This window comes from Rana temporaria, chromosome 8, assembly GCF_905171775.1.
Source record: "Rana temporaria chromosome 8, aRanTem1.1, whole genome shotgun sequence".
Classification (NCBI taxonomy): domain Eukaryota; kingdom Metazoa; phylum Chordata; class Amphibia; order Anura; family Ranidae; genus Rana; species Rana temporaria.
The window spans coordinates 182641666-182662764 of NC_053496.1; the positions used below are offsets into that span (position 1 = coordinate 182641666).

At 44.1% G+C, this 21099-nt stretch overlaps 2 protein-coding genes across 4 annotated transcripts; both read left to right on the forward strand.

Moving 5' to 3' along the window:
- The first annotated feature begins 610 nt into the window (after positions 1-610).
- Positions 611-2779, forward strand: LOC120910579 (oocyte zinc finger protein XlCOF22-like). Its single transcript, XM_040322338.1, has 2 exons — positions 611-849; positions 958-2779. Exons 1-2 carry the CDS (start codon positions 611-613, stop codon positions 2699-2701), a joined length of 1983 nt encoding a protein of 660 aa, XP_040178272.1. The 3' UTR covers positions 2702-2779.
- A 6644-nt stretch (positions 2780-9423) lies between these two features.
- Positions 9424-21072, forward strand: LOC120909542 (oocyte zinc finger protein XlCOF7.1-like). 3 transcript variants are annotated; one of them, XM_040321315.1, is made up of 8 exons: positions 9424-9462; positions 10907-11018; positions 11669-11803; positions 11890-12093; positions 12182-12388; positions 13807-13977; positions 14119-14260; positions 19004-21072. In XM_040321315.1, the coding sequence occupies exons 2-8, from the start codon at positions 10935-10937 to the stop codon at positions 19987-19989; spliced, it is 1929 nt and encodes a 642-aa protein (XP_040177249.1). In that variant the 5' UTR covers positions 9424-9462; positions 10907-10934; the 3' UTR covers positions 19990-21072. The 3 variants fall into 3 exon arrangements, with proteins under 3 accessions (XP_040177249.1, XP_040177250.1, XP_040177251.1); XM_040321316.1 differs by lacking the exon at positions 12182-12388; XM_040321317.1 differs by lacking the exons at positions 12182-12388; positions 13807-13977.
- The last annotated feature ends 27 nt before the right edge of the window (positions 21073-21099 follow it).

The window sequence follows — 21099 nt, forward strand, 5'->3', positions numbered from 1 at the left end:
AGACCCTTAGAATAAATCGATTTATCTGGTGGCTTGGGCACGAGATCCTTGGCGAGCAGTCACTTGATGCAATACTTTTTGATCCTCTCACGTACCCATTAGGAAACCGAAACAACGAGGGTGGCCTTGTATCTCCAGTCTAAGTACCTCTGAAACGAGACAGAAAGATCTGAGGTACAAGAGGAACACGAGTGTCTGGAGCATGGGTGTCCGCAGAACGTTTTTTAGGGGGGGGGGGCATCATTTTAGGGTCAACCATGTTCAATGTCATTATCACAATGTCATGGTCAGAGACTGCAGAAGTCTTACAGTCCCAGGATAAGTAATGGATAATGGTCGATAGGCCCTCTTACCAGACCCAGTGAAACTACAGCAGTGATCCCACTGACTGGTCGATCGCTCACTCTGGGTTGTCTGGGGGCGACTTTCGTCAGTAGTGTAGCATGTCTGTACCCTGGCAGTAGCTAAGTTTGTCTCTCTCTGGTGGCGCTGGGCGGTGTGGCTCTCTCGGTGTGGCAGGTCCACAGCAGGAGCCAAGGGCGGGTCCAGAGAGGTGGATCCAAACGCAGGTCCAGAGCAGGAGCCAAACGCAGGTCCAGAGCAGGATCCAATGGCGGGTCCAGAGAGGTGGATCCAAAGAAAGGTCCAGAGCAGGAGCCAAAGGCAGGTCCAGAGCAAGATCCAAGGGCAGGTCCAGAGAGGCGGAGCCAAAGTCAGGTCCAGAGAGGCGGCTCCAAAGGCAGTTCTAGAGCAGGATCCAAAGGCAGGTCCAGAGCAGGATCCAAAGGCAGGTCCAGAGCAGGATACAAATTCAAGTCCAGAGACGCAGGTCCAAAGCAGGATCCAAATGTAGGTCCAGAGAATGATCTAAAGACAGATCCATAGCAGGATCCTAAGTCGGGTCTAGAGCAGAATCCAAGGGCGGTTCCAGTAAGGTGGATCCAAAGAAAGGTTCAGAGCAGGAGCCAAAGGCAGGTCCAGAGCAGGAGCCAAGGGAGGGTCCAGAGAGGTGGATCCAAAGAAAGGTCCAGAGCAGGAGCCAAACGCAGGTCCAGAGCAGGATCCAAGGGCGGGTCCAGAGAGGTGGATCAAAAGACAGGTCCAGAGCAGGAGCCAAAGGCAGTTCCAGAGCAGGATCCAAGGGCGGGTCCAGAGAGGTGGATCCAAAAAAAGGTCCAGAGAGACAGGTCCAGAGCAGGAGCCAAAGGCAGGTCCAGATGGGTCGGGGAAGAAGCTGAAGGCAAGTAACATTGATCCAGGCCGTTCCTTATATAGGCCTTTTGGTGCCACCGCCAACCCCCGGGACCTCTACAGGTTCCTCCGTAGTCGGGGGTTCCATGACAGATCCAGGTTGGGCTCTGTTTTGATCCAACTTTTCTGCTCATCTTACAAACTAGTCATCGGTTTTCTTTGTTTTAAAGCAGATGGACACACGAAGACAAAGAGGATCACCGAGGACTGTCTCACCTTAGCCCTAGACTGTAAGACTGAAGATGAGGACGTCTCCCGAGGTTCTCCTGGAGGAAACCCTTCGACCTCAGTTGACCATCTTGCTCTTCTGAGTGCGGTCTCCTCGCCGGATCCCAAGACTTCCCATGCCGGAGTTCAGAGGCAGAAGATATTTTCCTGTGCCGAGTGCGGGAGATGTTTTAATTTCAAATCAAGCCTTCAAGCGCACAAAAGATCTCACAGGACGGACAAGCACCATTCCTGCTCCGGGTGCGGGAAGAGGTTTTTGTTTAAATCCCAACTAGAGGAACACGAAAGAGTTCACACGGGACAGAAACCCTTCTCTTGCTCCGAATGCGGAAGAAGTTACGCCAAGAAGTCGCATCTTGTCCGGCACCAGAGAACTCACGCGGGGGAGAAGCCGCACTCTTGTTCTGCGTGCGGGAAGAGTTATTTGTTTAAGTCGCAGTTGGCTATACATCAGAGAGTCCACACGGGGCATAAACCTTATTCCTGCTCTGAGTGCGGGAAGAACTTCTCCCTGAGAAGCGTCTTTCTCGGACATCAGAAGATTCACTTGGGGGAGAGGACCCATATTTGTCCCGAGTGCGGGAAAGGTTTCCTTAAGAAATCGCATCTTGCCAGACATCAGAGGTGCCACGCAGTCGAGAAGCCCTATTTGTGTTCCGAGTGCGGGAAAACCTTTAAACACAAGTCTGCTCTTACTGTACATCAGAAATATCACACCGGCGAGAAACGGTATTCATGCTCGGAGTGCGGGAAATGTTTCGTCCAAAAATCCTACCTTACCGCTCATCTGAGGACTCACACGGGAGAGAAGCCGTATCTGTGTCTCGAGTGCGGGAAACATTTTGTACATCATTCGCATCTTGTCACTCATCAAAGGTCACACACTGGAAAGAAACCTCACTCGTGTTCTGAGTGCGGGAAACTTTTTTCACATAGATCAGACCTTGCCGTACATCAGAGATCTCACACAGGCGAAAAGCCGTTTTTATGTCCCGAGTGCGGCAAATGTTTTGCACAGAAGTCACATCTTATAAGACATCAGAGATCGCACACCGGGGAGAAGCCTTATTCATGTCCGGTGTGCGGGAAATGTTTCACTCAGAAATCGGACCTTGCTGTACATCAGAGATCCCACACGGGGGAAAAGCCGTATTCCTGTCCTGAGTGCGGGAAATGTTTTGTATGTAAATCTCAGCTTGCCAGACATCGGAGATCTCACTAGCTAATCTTTGTTCACAAGTGCGGGAAAAGTTTGTGTGTCATTTCCAGCTAGCCAGAAATAAAGGATCTTCCATGGAAACAATAATGTATGGATTTCTAAGGTGTGGGAAGGGTTTGCTTGTCCATCCTAGCTAGCTAGAAATCAAAGATGCCTCATGGGAACAATGATGCGTTATTTTTAAAAGTGCAGAAAATGATTGTAAATTCTAGCTAGCCATACATACAAAAAAAAAAAACTCACATGAGATCAATGATGTGTTATGCCCGCGTGTACATGACCGTTTTTCGGGTTGTAAAAAATTATGTTTTTACTGGTCTAGAAAAAACAGATGTTTTTTTCAACCCGATCGTTAAAACAGCCTTGCCTACACACGATCGTGAAAAATGCTCTAGCAAAGCGCGGTGACGTACAACACGTACGACGGCACTATAAAGGGGAAGTTCCATTCGGATGGCGCCACCCTTGGGGCTGCTTTTGCAGATTTCGTGTTAGTAAAAGACGATTCACGCTTTTCTGTCTGTTACAGCGTGATGAATGTGCTTACTCCATTACGAACGCTAGTTTTACCAGAACGAGCGCTCCCGTCTCATAACTTGCTTCTGAGCATGCGCGTTTTTTTCACGTCGTTAAAAAGCCCACACACGACCATTTTTTACGACGTTAAAGCGGAGATTCCACGGGTTTTCTTCTTTTTTTTTTTTTTTTTTTTTTTTTTTTTTTTATGGCTTCTGCCGCTCTTACCTTGTAAAAGTTATCACTCATCTGTCCCAGTCTTTTAGCCCGCTCCCTTACTAATCGCCAGAAAAGAGGATCTTTCAAAAATCTGTGATGGACGTTTCCATCTTTACTGTGGGCACTGTGAAGCCCAGCTGCTGTTCCTTCCGGGATGCGGTGAATGCTGACGTCCCAGCATTCACCGCTCTATCCCGCGCATGTGCAGTGTTGACGGCGAGCGTCGCCGTTAACTATGCACTGTTGCCATCATATCGGCCGGCGTCGGTCACCCCCTGCTTGACTAGTCACGTGACCCGCGAGATATCGCGGGATTTCAGCACAGCATGTCTCCTGGGATTCTCAGGACTCACTCCCAGGAGACATAGCGCCGGTCGGGGGAATTCGAAATCCACGCCCACTCCCGCGGGGAAAAGTGAGTGACAGCTCACAAAAGGCTTGGGTACAAAGGTAAGGACGGCGATTTAAAAAAAAAAAAAACGGATCATTACTATCAATGGCTGGTGGTTTTAGACAGCCAAAGTTGTAATTTAGGGTGAACCTCCGCTTTAAAAACGTTGCGAAAATTTAGAGCATGTTCTAAATTTTTAATGCCCATTTTTTACGTTGTGAAAAATGCTCTGGAGCCCACACGTGATCGTTTTTAATGACATAAAAAAAGATCTGTGTATGCGCCATTAGTTTCTAAAGTGCGAGAAAGATTTGTCAATCTCAGCTATCCAGAAATCAAAGATCTCACATGGGAACAATGATGTGCTCATTTCTGAAGTGCGAGAAAGGTGTGTGTGTATTCCGTTTATAAGTAGGAGTCGTTTTCCGATGTTCTATTAAAATGTGCCCGCCGTCGAAATATGTCCGCGCATATGCAGAAAGGCAGAGACATCAAGCATTTTCGAGATGGAACCGAGTATAACTTTTTTGAAAGCCTCTAATATTTCTCATATTTGTACAGAGAAAGTAATAAGAAGACCAAGTCTTGAGGGACTTTTTCTCAGTTTCTCCTTGTTGTTAGCTTGTCGTGAACATTATTATGGTGATTCTTTCTCCTCGTTGATGGCTTAATACAACTTCCTATTACTTCGCCTGATCTACATAGTACATCCAACTCCCCACATGCCTGGAGCACATTATCTGGTTGAAGGTTAGGGCTCTGTAGATCTAGCCAAATGCCTGAGGATCCAACATTTTCATTTTCATGATAGAACCGAGTCGTATGTTTGAAAACTTCTAATATATCTCCTATTTGTACAAAGAAAGTAATAAAAAGACCAAGTCTTGAGGGACATTTTCTCATTTTCTCCTCGTGACTTTATACTACTTCCTATTACAGTATTTTGAAGATCATGCCAGTAGCATACTTGCAGGTGCCCCATTGCTGCTCCGCGTGGTCCCTCCAGTTGGAGCCCTACAGTAAACAAGTCAACCTGGAATTGAGCTATAAATTGGTTTCCTGTCCTTGTGCTCAACATTGATTCCTATATCTGCTACAGATGTGCACGATGGAAGGTCCAAGACCATCTTCGTTCCATTCCTTGGGCTACATCCAACTCCCCACATGCCTGGTGCACATTATCTGGTTGCAGGTTAGGGCTCTGTAGATCTAGCCAAATGCCTGAGGATCAAACATTTTCAAGATAGAACCAAGTCGTATATTTGAAAACTAACATTTCTCATATTTGTATAGAGAAAGTAATAAGAAGACCAAGTCTTGAGGAACTTTTTCTCAGTTTCTCTATGTTCTTAGCTGGTCGTGAACATTATTACGGTGATTCTTTCTGAGGGAATTTTCAGTTTCAGTTTCTCCTTGTCGATGGCTTTATACAACTTCCCGTTACAGTATTTTGGTGATCCTGCCAGTAACATACTTGTAGGTGCCCCATAGTTGCTCCACGTGGTCCCTCCAGTTGGAGCCCTACAGTAAACAAGTCAACCTGGAACTGAACTATGAATTGGTTTCCAGTCCTGGTGCTCAACATCGACTCCTATATATCTGCCACAGATGTGCATGATGGAAGGTCCAAGACCATCTTCGCTCCATCCCCTGATCTACAGTACATCCAGCTCCCCACATGCCTGAAGCACATTATCTAGTTGAAGGTTAGGGCTCTGTAGATCTAGCCAAATGCCTGAGGATCCAACATTTTCATGATAGAACCAAGTCGTATGTTTGAAAACTAATATTTCTCATATTTGTACAAAGAAAGTCATGAGGGACTTTTTCTCAATTTCTCCTTGTTGTTAGCTTGTCTTGAACATTATTATGATGATTCTTTCTGAGAGACTTTTTCTCAGTTACTCCTACTCAATGGTTATATACAACTTCCTGTTACAGTATTTTGGTGATCCTGCCAGTAGCATACTTGTAGGTGCCCCATAGCTGCTCCACGTGGTCCCTCGGGTTGGAGCCCTACAGTAAACAAGTCAACCTGGAACTGAGCTATGAATTGGTTTCCAGTCCTGGTGCTCAACATTGATTCCTATATCTGCTACAGATGTGCACGATGGAAGGTCCAAGACCATCTTCGCTCCATCCTCTGATCTACAGTACATCCAACTCCCCACATGCCTGGAGCACATGATCTGGGCAGGCTAGGGCTCTGTAGATCTAGCTAAATGCCTGAGGATCAAGCTTTTTCAAGGTGGAACCAAGTCGTATGTTTGAAAACTTCTAATAAATCTCATATTTGTACAAAGAAAGTAATAAAAAGACCAAGTCTTGAGGGACTTTTTCTCAGTTTCTCCTCGTCGACGGCTTTATACAACTTCCCGTTACAGTATTTTGATGATTTTTCCAGTAGCATAGCTGCTCCATATGGTCCCTTCAGTGGGAGCCCCACAGTAAACAAGTTAACTTGTAACTGAGCTATGAATTGGTTTCCAGTCCTGGTGCTCAAAATTGATTCCCATATCTGCCACAGATGTGCATGATGGAAGGTCTACATCTAACTCCCCACGTGACTGGAGCATATTATCTGGTTGCAGGTTGGGGCTCTGTAGATCTAGCCAAATTCCTGAGGTTCAAACATTTTCAAGATAGAACCAAGTCGTATGTTTGAAAACTTTGACGATATCTCATATTTGTACAAAGAAACTAATAAAAAGACCCAGTCTTGAGGGACTTTTTCTCAGTTTCTCCTCGTCAATGGCTTTATACAACTTCCCATTACAGTATTTTGGTGCTCCTGCCAGTAGCATACTTGTAGGCGCCCCATAGGTGCTCCACGTGGTCCTTCCAGTTGGAGTCCTACAGTAAACAAGTGAACCTGGAACTGAACTATGAATTGGTTTCCTGTCCTGGTGCTCAACGTTGATTTCTATATCTGCCACACATGTGCAAGATGGAAGAGCCTTGACCATCTTTGCTCCATCCCCTGATCTACATCCAACTCCCCACATGTCTTGATTTATCGTGGTTTCAGGCAAGGATTCTGTAGATCTAGCCAAATGCCTGAGGAACAAGCATTTTCAAGGTGAAACTTCTAATATATCTCATATCTGTATAGAAAACGTAATAAAAAATACAGTCTGGAGGTACTTTTTCTCAGTTTCTCCTTTTCGTTGGCTTTAGTCAACTTGCCTTGAACATTATTATGGTGATTCCTTCAGTTACATACTTGTAGGTGCCCCATAGCTGCTTCACCACGTGGTTGATTCCTCCTTCTGGGACCCTACAGTAAACAAGTCATCTTGGAACTGAACTATAAATTGGTTTCCAGTCCTGGTGCTCAACACTGATCCCTATATCTGCTACAGATGTGCACGATGGAAGGTCCAAGACCATCTTCGCTCCATCCTCTGATCTACAGTACATGGTGTTCAAAGCTGATTTTTATACCTGCCACACATGTACACGATGTAAGGTCCAAGACTATCTTCACTCCTTCCCCTGATCTACATCCAACTCCTCCTATGACATGTCTGGAGTACATTATCACGCAGGGACCTGTGATTTATCGTGGTTGCAGGTTAGGGCCCCGTAGATCTAGCCAAAATGCCTGAGGATCAAGCATTTTCAAGATGGAACCAAGTCGTATGTTTAAAAACTTCTAATGTGTCTCATATTTGTACAAAGAAAGTAATAAATAGACCCAGTCTTGAAAAAAGTTTTTCCTCGTCATTCGCTTTAGTCAACTTCCCGTGAACATTATTCTGCCAGTAACATACTTGTAGGCGCATAGCTGCTCCTTGTGGCTGATCTCTTCTGCTGGGGTCCTACGATTAACAAGTCATCTTGGAACTAAACTATGAATCGGTTTTCAGTTTTGGGCCCTACAATGTATTGTGGTTGCAGGCTAGGGCTCGGTTGAGATAGTCAAATGCTTGAGGACCATGAGGCACAAGGGCCCAAGACTTTATACTTAGGGTGATATGTTGCTTCCTCACCACTTGCTTTAAACCTCCAAATCCCGACCCACTGCAGTGTATGGGTGATTGTGGTGAAAAGCAAAGCATGGTGGCTCCATCACATGTACAGCCCTGCATGCCTTAGTTTAGGTGGACAGTCAAGGGGCAGTAAAACCGCACCTTGACAGCCTGCTTTTACCAACCACGACCACAAGTGTAAATGAGCCCTTAGTGTCTACTTACTAGAGACATGACAACAGAGCTACAGCTACACAACAGTTATACCATGACCTGCATAAATAAGGACCTTCAAGAACACAAGAGAAAAGACACTAAAATGTAAGCCAACTTATGAAAGCATTACTTACTGGGTGACATTCCCCTGATTAAACTGAGCAATGTTGGATTTAGTTGGCCATAGCCACCATTTATGAAATAATAATTAAATCTACAACTACTTAAAAGACAACTAGTAACAGTAACCAGGTGGTCTCTGGTTCCAGTATGCATTAGATAGAAAGCCCCAGTCTTCAGCTTCACCTCTGCACCTCACCAGCTGGAAATTCTTCTCATAAAACTTGAAGTCCGTTTCGAACCGAGTCCCAAGAGGACCATAACAACCACCAACATTGAAGCCTTCATACCATTAAATGTGCCTATCTTTTCAGGAATCACCTCACCGCTTAGGTATGAATGATAGCGCCCCCCCCCCCCCCCCCCCAAAAAAAAAAAACTGAAGGAATGTAAGCTTTGTCCTGATCAAGATGCCACCAGAGAGTAATGAAACCTGTTGAGGGTTCTTTCTCTACAGGAAGCCATTGTTTGTCCAACTTGGCAGTAGCGTGAAAACCTCAACAAGTATCAAGCACAACCGTCCACCATATTTTCTGTTGAGTTATATTCCCCACAGGTTTATCCAATAGTCACCTTACCCATGTTAGGGTGTCTATCAACACCACAAATGTGAAACCACATATACAGCAACTTTTCTAAAACACTTGAGCCTGTATACATCTTGAAGTCTAGAAGGATTTCTCCCATGGTTTCTTGTTCCCCTACTTGCTTTTTTTTTTACTAGTAGTTCTATATCACCTCACTACTTGTAAAGACCACAGACCCCACACCAGCTTAGTGGCCATGACAGATTACCTTAAGTTCCTCAGTCCAGTTACAGAGCCCGTCCATCTTTTTTCTCTGGGACTCATGGTAAGGCCCTGTGTGGACGGTCTTTGGTCATGTGTAAATGGAATCTATTTCAGATACCTCCATTGTCCAGGTCCTTCTGACTTCAGTTAGCTTCTTCGACCAGATGAAAGCGAGCAAAAGCCTGTCACGGGCCCAAAACTTTTGAAACAAAATTCTGTGGTTTTAGTTCAATTTATAGTACAAATTGTATATATATATTTTTTAATTTTAGAAAAATATGGATTTATCATTTTTACTAGAAGCTCAAATGTAATATAAGGAGGATTGGCAACTACGAGAGGTTGGACTGTTAACGTTGACTGCGGTTCTTATGTCCTCCACAAGATGGTGACCTCATTTATACAACGTGGAACGCACAGACAGGAAGTGATAACAGGGACACGCAGGAAGTGATGTCAGGTACAGACAGGAAGTTCCGGGTGAGAGGTGGGTCAGGAAGAAGTTGAGAGGAGACATTGCTGGGAAGGGCAGCAGAGGAGGTAATAAGATCGTATTTCCTATTTACATTAAGTAACGTCCCGTTGTGCCATCGTCTATTAGAGCCGGTTCACACAGGAGCAACCTATCAGGCGACTCAGCTGCCTGATAAGTCATGGTCCGCTCTATTCAATGGAACCGTTCTAATAGGAGCGACGCAAGGTTCCTGTAGGACTTTGGGGGCGACTTGCATTGACTTCAATACAGAAGTAATTTTGCAAGCTGCCTCTCAAGTCGTCTTGAGATCGCCTTGCCGAGTTGCCCCCAAAGTCGTGCCGCCTGTGCGTGAACCGGCTCTTACCGTAAGTCGGTAATAGAAGGCAACATAGTATGCTGATATATATATATATCATAATAATATCCAACTACAGAGGTAATATTCATCTAATACCCAGCAGCTCCTTCATTTAAAGTATCATAATATATATTGTGTGTGTATTTGTATGTATATATATATATATATATATATATATATATATATATATATATATATATTAGGCTAGATTCACACTACGTGTCGGGAACACGCTCCATGCAGTTTGGTGTGAAGCATTTTTGGAAAAGAGCCAAGGGAATTCTTTTAGGCGTTTCTTGAGTGTAGGGAAGCCCATTGAGATCATAGGGCTGCTCTACACGCGACGTGTAAAAATTACGTGGAGGGGTAGTCGAGCCTGTAGGTGGGAACTAAGCCTACCTGATTGTGACCCAAAAGACCCAATATGTGAGGTTCTCAAAAGGGGCAAAAGTCCTTAACCTCTACCGCTGAGAGGGCCGATCTGGGAGGGAGCTAATCCAGACTCCTGTGATCTCTGGATTTCTAAGAAGGTCTCCCTATGGCCATATATCTAAACAAATCCATGGATCACTGGTCAGTGGCAACCTCAGCCTGGACTCCACCCAGGCCATGTCCCAACGTATTTCGCTCCACCCGTTGGAGCTTAATCATGGAGATTGAATGTGACCATGTATCTGTTTGGGTCGACTGATTTTGACCATTAGACTAAGGACATCTAGTGGCTGAAAAAGGTACTGCAAGGGAAATCTCTGTATTGGAGCTCAATATTGCAGCAAAAGCTGGTTTTGTTGTTTTATTTTTTAATGGGTGACTCATTTTTATCTTATAATTTTTGGCTAGAGTTCTGCTTTAAGTTATTTCAACCCCCCCAACCAACTTCACCCCTTCACCCCAGCCTTTGTATTTGGTGCTACGTTTACTAACATCTGAAGTCCAAACCGTCAGTATTGCCCATAGAAACCATTGAGCTTCCCTTGTGTAATACTGAAGAATATCACTGGGCTTGTGGGGTTCCCCCATGCTTAGTAGGCATCACACTAACTCTGATAAGAGCACAGCACAGCGCCCCCTATGGGACATGGGGGAGTTACTGAAAAGAATAATCGTCTCAGTACAGCCCAGATAATTCTCAGCTTATTGTCCTTCAATAGAGTGGAGCGTTCGGTATAGATCACGCCAATGAGGATGGACGATGTCTGGAGTCACGTGAACGAGAGCATAATAAACCTCTCCCTGGAGATCATCTACCTGCTGACCGGAGAGGTGAGGAGGATTCTGGGAGGTCACATGACATCACTCTTATCTCTATTAATGAAACACAGACCTGACTGGAGAGGTGAGGAGGATTCTGGGAGGTCACATGACACCACTCTTATCTCTATTAATAAAACACAGACCTGACCGGAGAGGTGAGGAGGATTCTGGGAGGTCACATGACATCACTCTTATCTCTATTAATGAAACACAGACCTGACCAGAGAGGTGAGGAGGATTCTGGGCGGTCACATGACATCACTCTTATCTCTATTAATAAAACACAGACCTGACCGAAGAGGTGAGGAGGATTCTGGGAGGTCACATGACATCACTCTTATCGCTATTAATAAAATCCAAGAAATGGTTAATGGCTTGGGTTTGGTACCTGTCCACAAAGTGGGGGCTTCTCAAAAATGGGGGTTATCCAAGTTGGGTAGTCTATATACAATTGCACAATGAGATGGTTTAGGGACCCAGAAGTGGCGCAGTCCTCAGGGTTTGATTGCTTGATTTGTTAATGGTTATGTTGGTTACTTCATTGATTGATGTCTTACCCAAGCCCTGAGGAACAGGAGATCTATGGGCCCACATGATCATGACCATAGAGGTGAGGAGGATTCTGGGAGGGACTCATAATATTACCCTTGTTCTTTCAGCGTTTTCCTCCTGTAAAGTCAGGTGACAAGGTGGCCATCAAAATCCCTCGATTTCACTTCTCAAAACCCAAGAGACACAACATGCAGAAGATACTAGAAGTCACCAAGAAGATCACTGAGCTGCTGAAAGGAGAGGTGAGCGGTGCCGGGAATTCTGGGACATTATCCAGTAACAGACAAGGGAGGTGTCTGGATGGTGACTGTATCATTGTGTGTGTCAGGTTCCTATAAGGTGTCAGGATGTCACTGTCTATTTCTCCATGGAGGAGTGGGAGTATTTAGAAGGACACAAGGATATCCATATCGAGGACCACCAAACATCTACAGATGGATCCAGTAATGGGAACCCACCAGAGAGATGTCCCCGTCCTCTGTATTCCCGGGATTCCACACAGGAAGGTCACACCATCCCCCACCATCATCAGGTAGATGATTAACAATGTCAGAGAATTAACTTACGACCTGTAGGTTTGTTGTTTTAAGCTCGATTATATTTTTTAATTATTAATTTAGAGTGGAAATCCATGTGAACGTGATATTATTGTTAAAGAAGAGATAGAAGATGATGATGTCATCGAGGTTTCTGAAGGACATAATGATCTCTACAAGGATCTCATGGAGGAATCGTCCTATACCAGAAACCGATCAGAGAGATGGACCCATCCTCTGTATTCCCGGGATTCCACACAGGAAGATCACACCATCCCCCACCATCATCAGGTAGATGAGGAACAATGTCAAAGAATTAACTTACAACCTGTAGGTTGGTTATTTTACACTCGATTATACCGTATTTATCAGCGTATAACACACACTTTTTTCCCCCTGAAAACAGAGGGTAAACAGTGCCTGCGTGTTGTACGCTGATATATGGGGGGATGTATAATGGATGGGGGGCCGTATAATGGGCAGGGGGCTGTGTACTGGATACGGGGGCTGTATAATGTGGAGGGGGGCTGTATAATGGATGGGGGGGCTGTATACTGGGGAGGGGGGCTGTATAATGGATGGGGGGGCTGTATACTGGGGAGGGGGGCTGTATAATGGGGGGAGATGTATAATGGATGGTGGCCTGTGTACTGGATAGGGGGATGTTTAATGGATGGGAACTGTGTACTGGATAGGGGGGATGTATAATGGATGGGGGAGCTGTATACTGGGGGGGGGGGCTGTGTACTGGATAGGGGGGGTGTTAAATGGATGGAGGGCTGTGTACTGGATAGGGGGATGTATAATGGATGGGGGCTGTGTACTGGATAGGGGGGATGTATATTGGATGGGGGATGTATATTGGATGGGGGGGCTGTGTACTGGGGAGGGGGCTGCGTACTGGGGAGGGGGGCTGTATAATGGATAGGGGATGTATAATTGATAAGGGGGCTATGTACTGGGGAGGGGGCTGTATACTGGATTGGGGGCTGCGTACTTGGGAGGGGGGATGTATAATGGATGGGGGGGCTGTGTACTGGATAGGGGGACGTATAATGGATGGGGGAGCTGTATACTGGGGAGGGGGGCTGTATGATGGGCAGGGTGCTGTGTACTGGATGGGGGGATGTAAAATGGATGGAGGGCTATGTACTGGATAGGGGGATGTATAATGGATGGGGGGGCTGTATACTGGATTGGGGCTGTGTACTGGGGCTGTATATTGGATGGGGGGAGGGGCTGTGTACTTGGGAGGGGGGCTGTATAATGGATGGGGGATGTATAATGGATGGGGGGGCTGTGTACTGGGGAGGGGGCTGTATACTGGATTGGGGGCTGCGTACTGGGGAGGGGGGGCTGTATAATGGATGGGGGGGCTGTGTACTGGGGAGGGGGCTGTATACTGGATTGGGGGCTGCGTACTGGGGAGGGGGGCTGTATAATGGATGGGGGGGCTGTATACTGGATTGGGGGCTGCGTACTGGGGAGGGGGGCTGTGTACTGTGCAGTGGTTGGAGTGCTGTGTACTGGGAGGGGACTGTGTACTGTGCAGGGGTTGGAGTGTTGTGTACTGGGAGGGGGAGGGGACTGTGTACTATAAAGGGGGCTGTGAAAACATTTTAAATGTCCCTCTTAAAATTGGGGTGCGTGTTATACGCATGCGCGTGTTTATACGCCGATAAATGCAGTATTTTTAATTATTGATTTAGAGTGGAAATCCATGTGAACGTGATATTATTGTTAAAGACGAGATAGAAGATGTCATCGGGTTTTCTGAAGGACATAATGATCTCTACAAGGACCTCATAGTGAAATCGTCCTACTCCGGGAACCCACCAGAGAGATGTCCCCGTCCTCTGTATTCCCGGGATTCCACACAGGTAGGTGGGAATATGGTTCTTGAACATGAATTGACCCAACAATGTGTGAAATCTCTTTAGACAAGGCTTGGACCTTACGGGATGATATTCTTCTATGTGGTCTTGCTTCATACAGTATATATTTGATATTTTCTTATTTAGGTTGAAGATCTGATTAACATCAATGGGGAGATTAAAGAGGAAGAAGATGTTGTGTATGTGGCTGATGATCCCCCCCCATCTACAGAGGAGTTTGTCATGGTGACAATTCAAGGGGAGGACATTCCTACAGAGATCAGCCCAGGTGGGTCATAAAAATTAGATTATTTTCTTAATTCTGCTACTTCACAATCCAATTGGTCTATCACAGACTTTCTCAACATCTTCCCTCTCGGGGGAACCCTAGTTGAGAAATGCTGCTCTAGTGCATTCCATCATTGAGCGAGGTAGCAGCTTAGGACCAGAACAAGATCCATATACGTTATACATTCATCAGGGATCAGCTTCTTTGAAGGAAGACGGTCCTCATTATAGATCCATTAGAACCAGTGTGACAGACTCACCCGTCACAGTGGCTTTTGGAGGGGACTGAATGCTAGCCTCATGCCTACCGATTATGGGCCCTGGCATTTGGGGGAACGGTGCTCTTTGTGAGCTGTATGCCTGGGGATCCTTGAGGAGGTGGTGTTAATTTGGATTCAGGTCCAAATGATTTAGACCAAGCAAGGTCCATAAAGACATGGATGAGCGAGTTTGGGGTGGAGGAACTTTACTGTCCTCCACAGAATCTTGACCTCAACCCGATAGAACACCTTTGGGATAAATTAGAGCGGAGACTGCGAGCCAGGCCTTCTCCTCCAACATCAGTGCCTGACCTCACAAAGGTGCATCTGGAAGAATGGTCAAACAATCCCTCCTAAACCTTGTGGACAGCCTTCCCCAAAGAGTTGAAGCTGTTATAGCTGCAATGGGTGGGCCAACTCAATATTGAACCCTACGGACTAAGACTGGGACGCCATTAAAATTCATGTGCGCGTAAAGGCGGGTGTCCCAATACTTTTGGTAATATAGTGTATGTGAAGACCACTCGGCAATCTGTTCATGTCATAGTCCGGCCTATATAGGCAATAGTCTTCTAGTTCCAATACGTTCTGGGCTTTTCTGTTGAATTCTGGTCAAGATCAACCAACTACTAGGCTTGTGCAATTTGTTTCGTAACGAATCAAAATTTGGACTAATTTAGCAACTTTCGGAGGTTCGGAAGCATTCGAATTTCCGAACAAAGCAATTACGAATAAAACCGAATCTGAAATAAATTATTTATAGCAAATAGCTAATGCCTTCGGCATGATTGGTTGTTGCGTTAATGCGGCCTAATTCAACAGCAAGTCGACTTGTTGTGATCCCAACCACACATCCAACAATAACACTCTCTGCTCTGCTCTCTGCTCCTCCCTCACCGTTCTAAACTCCCTCTCAAAATGGTGTACAGGGGCGGAGGCTATAGCCGCATGTCAAAAACGAAAGTAAAATACGAGATTTCGAATCGTTACAAATAACCGCAATGTATTTAGAAAAGTACAAATCCATTCGAAGCACGTTAGGCAGCGCCATTGTGAGAGAGACACGGAAAATTACGAATCAACGAAACCAGAAAAATATATGAATCAACAAAAAACGAATTATAAATCAACTAAAAATAAGGCTTACATTAATACAAATCATTCCGATTCTACGAAAAATGACGCTTGCGAAAAAACTAATTGGTCCGAACACAAAAAATCCTGTTTAGCAAAATTACGAATGATTCCGAATCAACAGGACGTAAAAGAAACTAAAATAAACAAATTTATGACAGGACGGAAAAGAAAACGAAACTAAACAAATTTACGACAAGACGGAAAAGAAACTAAACTAAACAAATTTACGACAGGACAGAAAATAAACTAAACAAATTTACGACAGGACGCAAAAGAAACTAAACTAAACAAATTTACGTCAAGACGGAAACTAAACAAATTTACGACAGGACAGAAAATAAACGAAACTAAACAAATTTACCACAGGATGGAAAAGACACTAAACTAAACAAATTTACGACAGGACAGAAAAGAAACTAAACTAAACAAATTTACGACAAGACAGAAAATAAACTAAACTAAACAAATTTACGACAGGACGTAAAAGAAACGAAACTAAACAAATTTACGACAGGACGGAAAAGACACTAAACTAAACAAATTTACGACAGGACGGAAAAGAAACTAAACTAAACAAATTTACGACAGGACGGAAAAGAAACTAAATTAAACAAATTTACGACAGGACTGAAATGAAACGAAACTAAACAAATTTACGACAGGACGTAAAAGAAACTAAACTAAACTAAACAAATTTACGACGGGACAGAAAAGAAACTAAACTAAACAAATTTACGACGGGACAGAAAAGAAACTAAACAAATTTACGACAGGACGAAAAAGAAACTAAACTAAACAAATTTACGACAGGACAGAAAAGAAACTAAACTAAACAAATTTACGACAAGACGTAAAAGAAACGAAACTAAACAAATTTACGACAGGACGGAAAAGACACTAAACTAAACAAATTTACGACAGGACGGAAAAGAAACTAAACTAAACAAATTTACGACAGGACTGAAATGAAACTAAACTAAACAAATTTACGACGGGACAGAAAAGAAACTAAACAAATTTACGACAGGACGGAAAAGAAACTAAACTAAACAAATTTACGACAGGACGGAAAAGAAACTAAACTAAACAAATTTACGACAGGACGGAAAATAAACTAAACAAATTTACGACAGGACGGAAAATAAACTAAACAAATTTACGACAGGAAGGAAAAGAAACTAAACTAAACAAATTTACGACAAGACGGAAAATAAACTAAACTAAACAAATTTACGACAGGAAGTAAAAGAAACGAAACTAAACAAATTTACGTCACGACGGAAAAGACACTAAACTAAACAAATTTACGACAGGATGTAAAATAAACTAAACTAAACAAATTTGTAACAGGACGTAAAAGAAACTAAACTAAACAAATTTATGACAGGACGGAAAAGAAACTAAACTAAACAAATTTACGACAGGACGGAAAAGAAACTAAACTAAACAAATTTACGACAGGACAATAAAGAAACTAAATTAAACAAATTTACGACAGGACGGAAAAGAAACTAAACAAATTTACGACAGGACAGAAAAGAAACTAAACTAAACTAAACAAATTTACGATAGGACGGAAAAGAAACTAAACTAAAATAATTTACGACAGGACGGAAAATAAACTAAACTAAACAAATTTACAACAGGACAGAAAAGAAACTAAACTAAACTAAACAAATTTACGACAGGATGGAAAAGAAACTAAACTAAACAAATTTACGACAGGATGGAAAATAAACTAAACTAAACAAATTTATGACAGGACGGAAAAGAAACTAAACTAAACAAATTTACGACAGGACGGAAAAGAAACTAAACTAAACAAATTTACGACAGGACGTAAAAGAAACTAAACTAAACAAATTTACGACAGTACAATAAAGAAACTAAACTAAACAAATTTACGACAGGACGGAAAAGAAACGAAACAAATTTACGACAGGACAGAAAAGAAACTAAACTAAACTAAACAAATTTACGATAGGACGGAAAAGAAACTAAACTAAACTAATTTACGACAGGACGGAAAATAAACTAAACTAAACAAATTTACGACGGACGGAAAAGAAACTAAACTAAACAAATTTACGACAGGATGGAAAAGAAACTAAACTAAACAAATTTACGACAGGATGGAAAAGAAACTAAACTAAACAAATTTACGACAGGATGGAAAATAAACTAAACTAAACAAATTTACGACAGGAAGGAAAAGAAACTAAACTAAACAAATTTACGACAGGATGTAAAAGAAACTAAACTAAACAAATTTACGACAGGACGGAAAAGAAACTAAACTAAACAAATTTACGACAGGACGAAAAAGAAACTAAACTAAACAAATTTATGACAGGACGGAAAAGAAACTAAACTAAACAAATTTACGACAGGACGGAAAAGAAACTAAACTAAACAAATTTACGACAGGACGTAAAAGAAACTAAACTAAACAAATTTACGACAGTACAATAAAGAAACTAAACTAAACAAATTTACGACAGGACGGAAAAGAAACGAAACAAATTTACGACAGGACAGAAAAGAAACTAAACTAAACTAAACAAATTTACGATAGGACGGAAAAGAAACTAAACTAAACTAATTTACGACAGGACGGAAAATAAACTAAACTAAACAAATTTACGACGGACGGAAAAGAAACTAAACTAAACAAATTTACGACAGGATGGAAAAGAAACTAAACTAAACAAATTTACGACAGGATGGAAAATAAACTAAACTAAACAAATTTACGACAGGATGGAAAATAAACTAAACAAAACAAATTTACGACAGGAAGGAAAAGAAACTAAACTAAACAAATTTACGACAGGATGGAAAATAAACTAAACTAAACAAATTTACGACAGGATGGAAAATAAACTATACGAAACAAATTTACGACAGGAAGGAAAAGAAACTAAACTAAACAAATTTACGACAGGATGTAAAAGAAACTAAACTAAACAAATTTACGACAGGACGGAAACTAAACTAAACTAAACAAATTTACAACAAGACGGAAACTAAACTAAACTAAACAAATTTACGACAGGACGGAAACTAAACTAAACTAAACTAAACATATTTACGACAGGATGGAAAAGACACTAAACTAAACAAATTTACGACAGGACGGAAAAGAAACTAAACTAAACTAAACAAATTTACAACAGGACGGAAAAGAAACTAAACTAAACAAATTTACGACAGGACAGAAAAGAAACTAAACTAAACAATTTTACGAAAGGACGTAAAAGAAACTAAACTAAACAAATTTTTCTGTTGTGCACAAGTCTACCAACTACGTCTAGCAATAATATTTTCATTTTATTCTTTCTTTTTAGGATGTGACGTCGTTAGGAGAACCTCAGATGGTCATCTTTCTTGGTCTCCAGATAGCAAAGTAGATGTGGACGCTACTCAGTATTGTCCTGACGAAGACCTCTTCACCGAAAACATCTACCCGTTGCCTCAGAGTGCGGATGGACCACCTTCCATCTTAATGCCAAATGACGGCTCCGCCCTTCATACGGATAAGCTGTTCTCCTGTTCTGATTGTGGACAATGTTTTAGCCTAAAATCCAGTCTTCTGGTCCATCAAAGATCTCACAAAGAAGATGGGCAGTATTCCTGTCCCCTGTGTGGGAAATGTTTCGTCAAGTGGTACGATTTCGACAGGCACCAAAGATCTCACACGGGTGAGAAACTTCACCAGTGTTTGCAATGCGGGAAATGCTTCGAACATAGATACAACCTTACCATACACAAGAGCTCTCACGCGGCGGATGATGGCCTTCAGGCCTGTCTGCTGTGCGGGAAGTGTTTTCTAACGAAGTCAGAGCTGGCCAAACACGAGAGGTCCCACATGGATGAGAGGTCCCACTTGGAAGAGAAGCCGTTTTCCTGTACGGAGTGTGGGAAATGTTTCCTGCGGAAGCAAGATCTCATCAGGCATCACCGGTCTCACACGGGGGAAAAGCCGTTCTTGTGTCCCGAGTGCGGGAAATGCTTTTCGCAGAAGTCCCATCTTTCCAGGCATCAGCGGTGCCACACGGGCGAGAAGCCATTTTCCTGCACCGTGTGCGGGCAGTGTTATCCGCGGAAATCGCAGCTGCTTAGGCATCAGATCTATCACACGGGCGAGAAGCCGCATTCCTGCCACGAGTGCGGGAAAGGTTATGTGTCTAAATCGGACCTCGTCGTGCATCAGAGGTCCCACACGGGGGAGAAGCCGTATGAGTGCTCCGAATGTGGGAAAAGCTTTGTAAAAAAATCTGATCTCTCCAGACATCAGAGGTCCCACGAGACCATCGTGGTGTATGAATGTTAAGAGTGCGGGTAAAGTTTTGTGCATTACAACCAGGACCATCTTTAACGCAGGGCAAAAGGGAAAGCTTCCCCCGGGCCCAGTCATTGTTGTGGGCCCCAAGCAGCTGCCCCTTGAGCCTGCGCTGCCTTCCAAGGGTCCAACCAACAAAGGTTCCATCTGATTTAGAGAGGAGGATGGAGCATAACCAGATGATTCCTACAGTGTAGTCTGATCTCTTCTCCAGCCATCCCTTGCTTCATTAGGCCCCTCCCTCCAACCCCATGACCTCAGCCCCCCCTCGGCACATGTCCCAGGGATCTCCCAACTACCCCTTGCTTCACTAGGCCCCTCCCTCCAACCCCATGGCCTCAGCCCCTCGGACCATATCCCAGGGGTCTCCCAGCCATCCCTTGCTTCACTAGGCCCCTCCCTCCAACCCCATGACCTCAGCCCCCCCGGGATCATGTCCCATGGGTCTCCCAGCCATCCCTTGCTTCACTAGGCCCCTCCCTCCAACCCCATGACCTCAGCTCCCTGGGATCATGTCCCAGGGGTCTCCCAGCCATCCCTTGCTTTACTAGGCCCCTCCCTCAACCCCGTGACCTCAGCACCCTGGGATCATGTCCCAGGGGTCTTCTAGCCATCCCTTGCTTTACTAGGCCTCTCCCTTAACCCCATGACCTCAGCCCCCCGGGATCATGTCCCAGGGGTCTCCCAGCCATCCCTTGCTTCACTAGGCCCCTCCCTCTAACTACATGACCTCAGCCCCCCCCGGGATCATGTCCCAGGGGTCACCCAGCCATCCCTTGCTTTACTAGGCCCCTCCCTCCAACCCCATGACCTCAGCCCCCCAGGATCATGTCCCAGGGGTCCACAGAACCAAAACAGGCTCCAGGCCAATCTGCTGATACACCGCTAATATCACACTGATTAGGTGGCGGCCCTATTGAGGATACTTGAGGACTGAGGTTGAGAACTACTGCTGTAGATACTTACCAGCTCATGGAGTCCAACGTTGTTTTCCAGCTGGTTCTTTCCAGAGCCCCATCTTTGTTTCGGGAGACGGCTGCCACTTCCTGATGTCTCAGAGCTGGTGGCCCCCTACTGCCCACCCGTGAGACACTACAGATG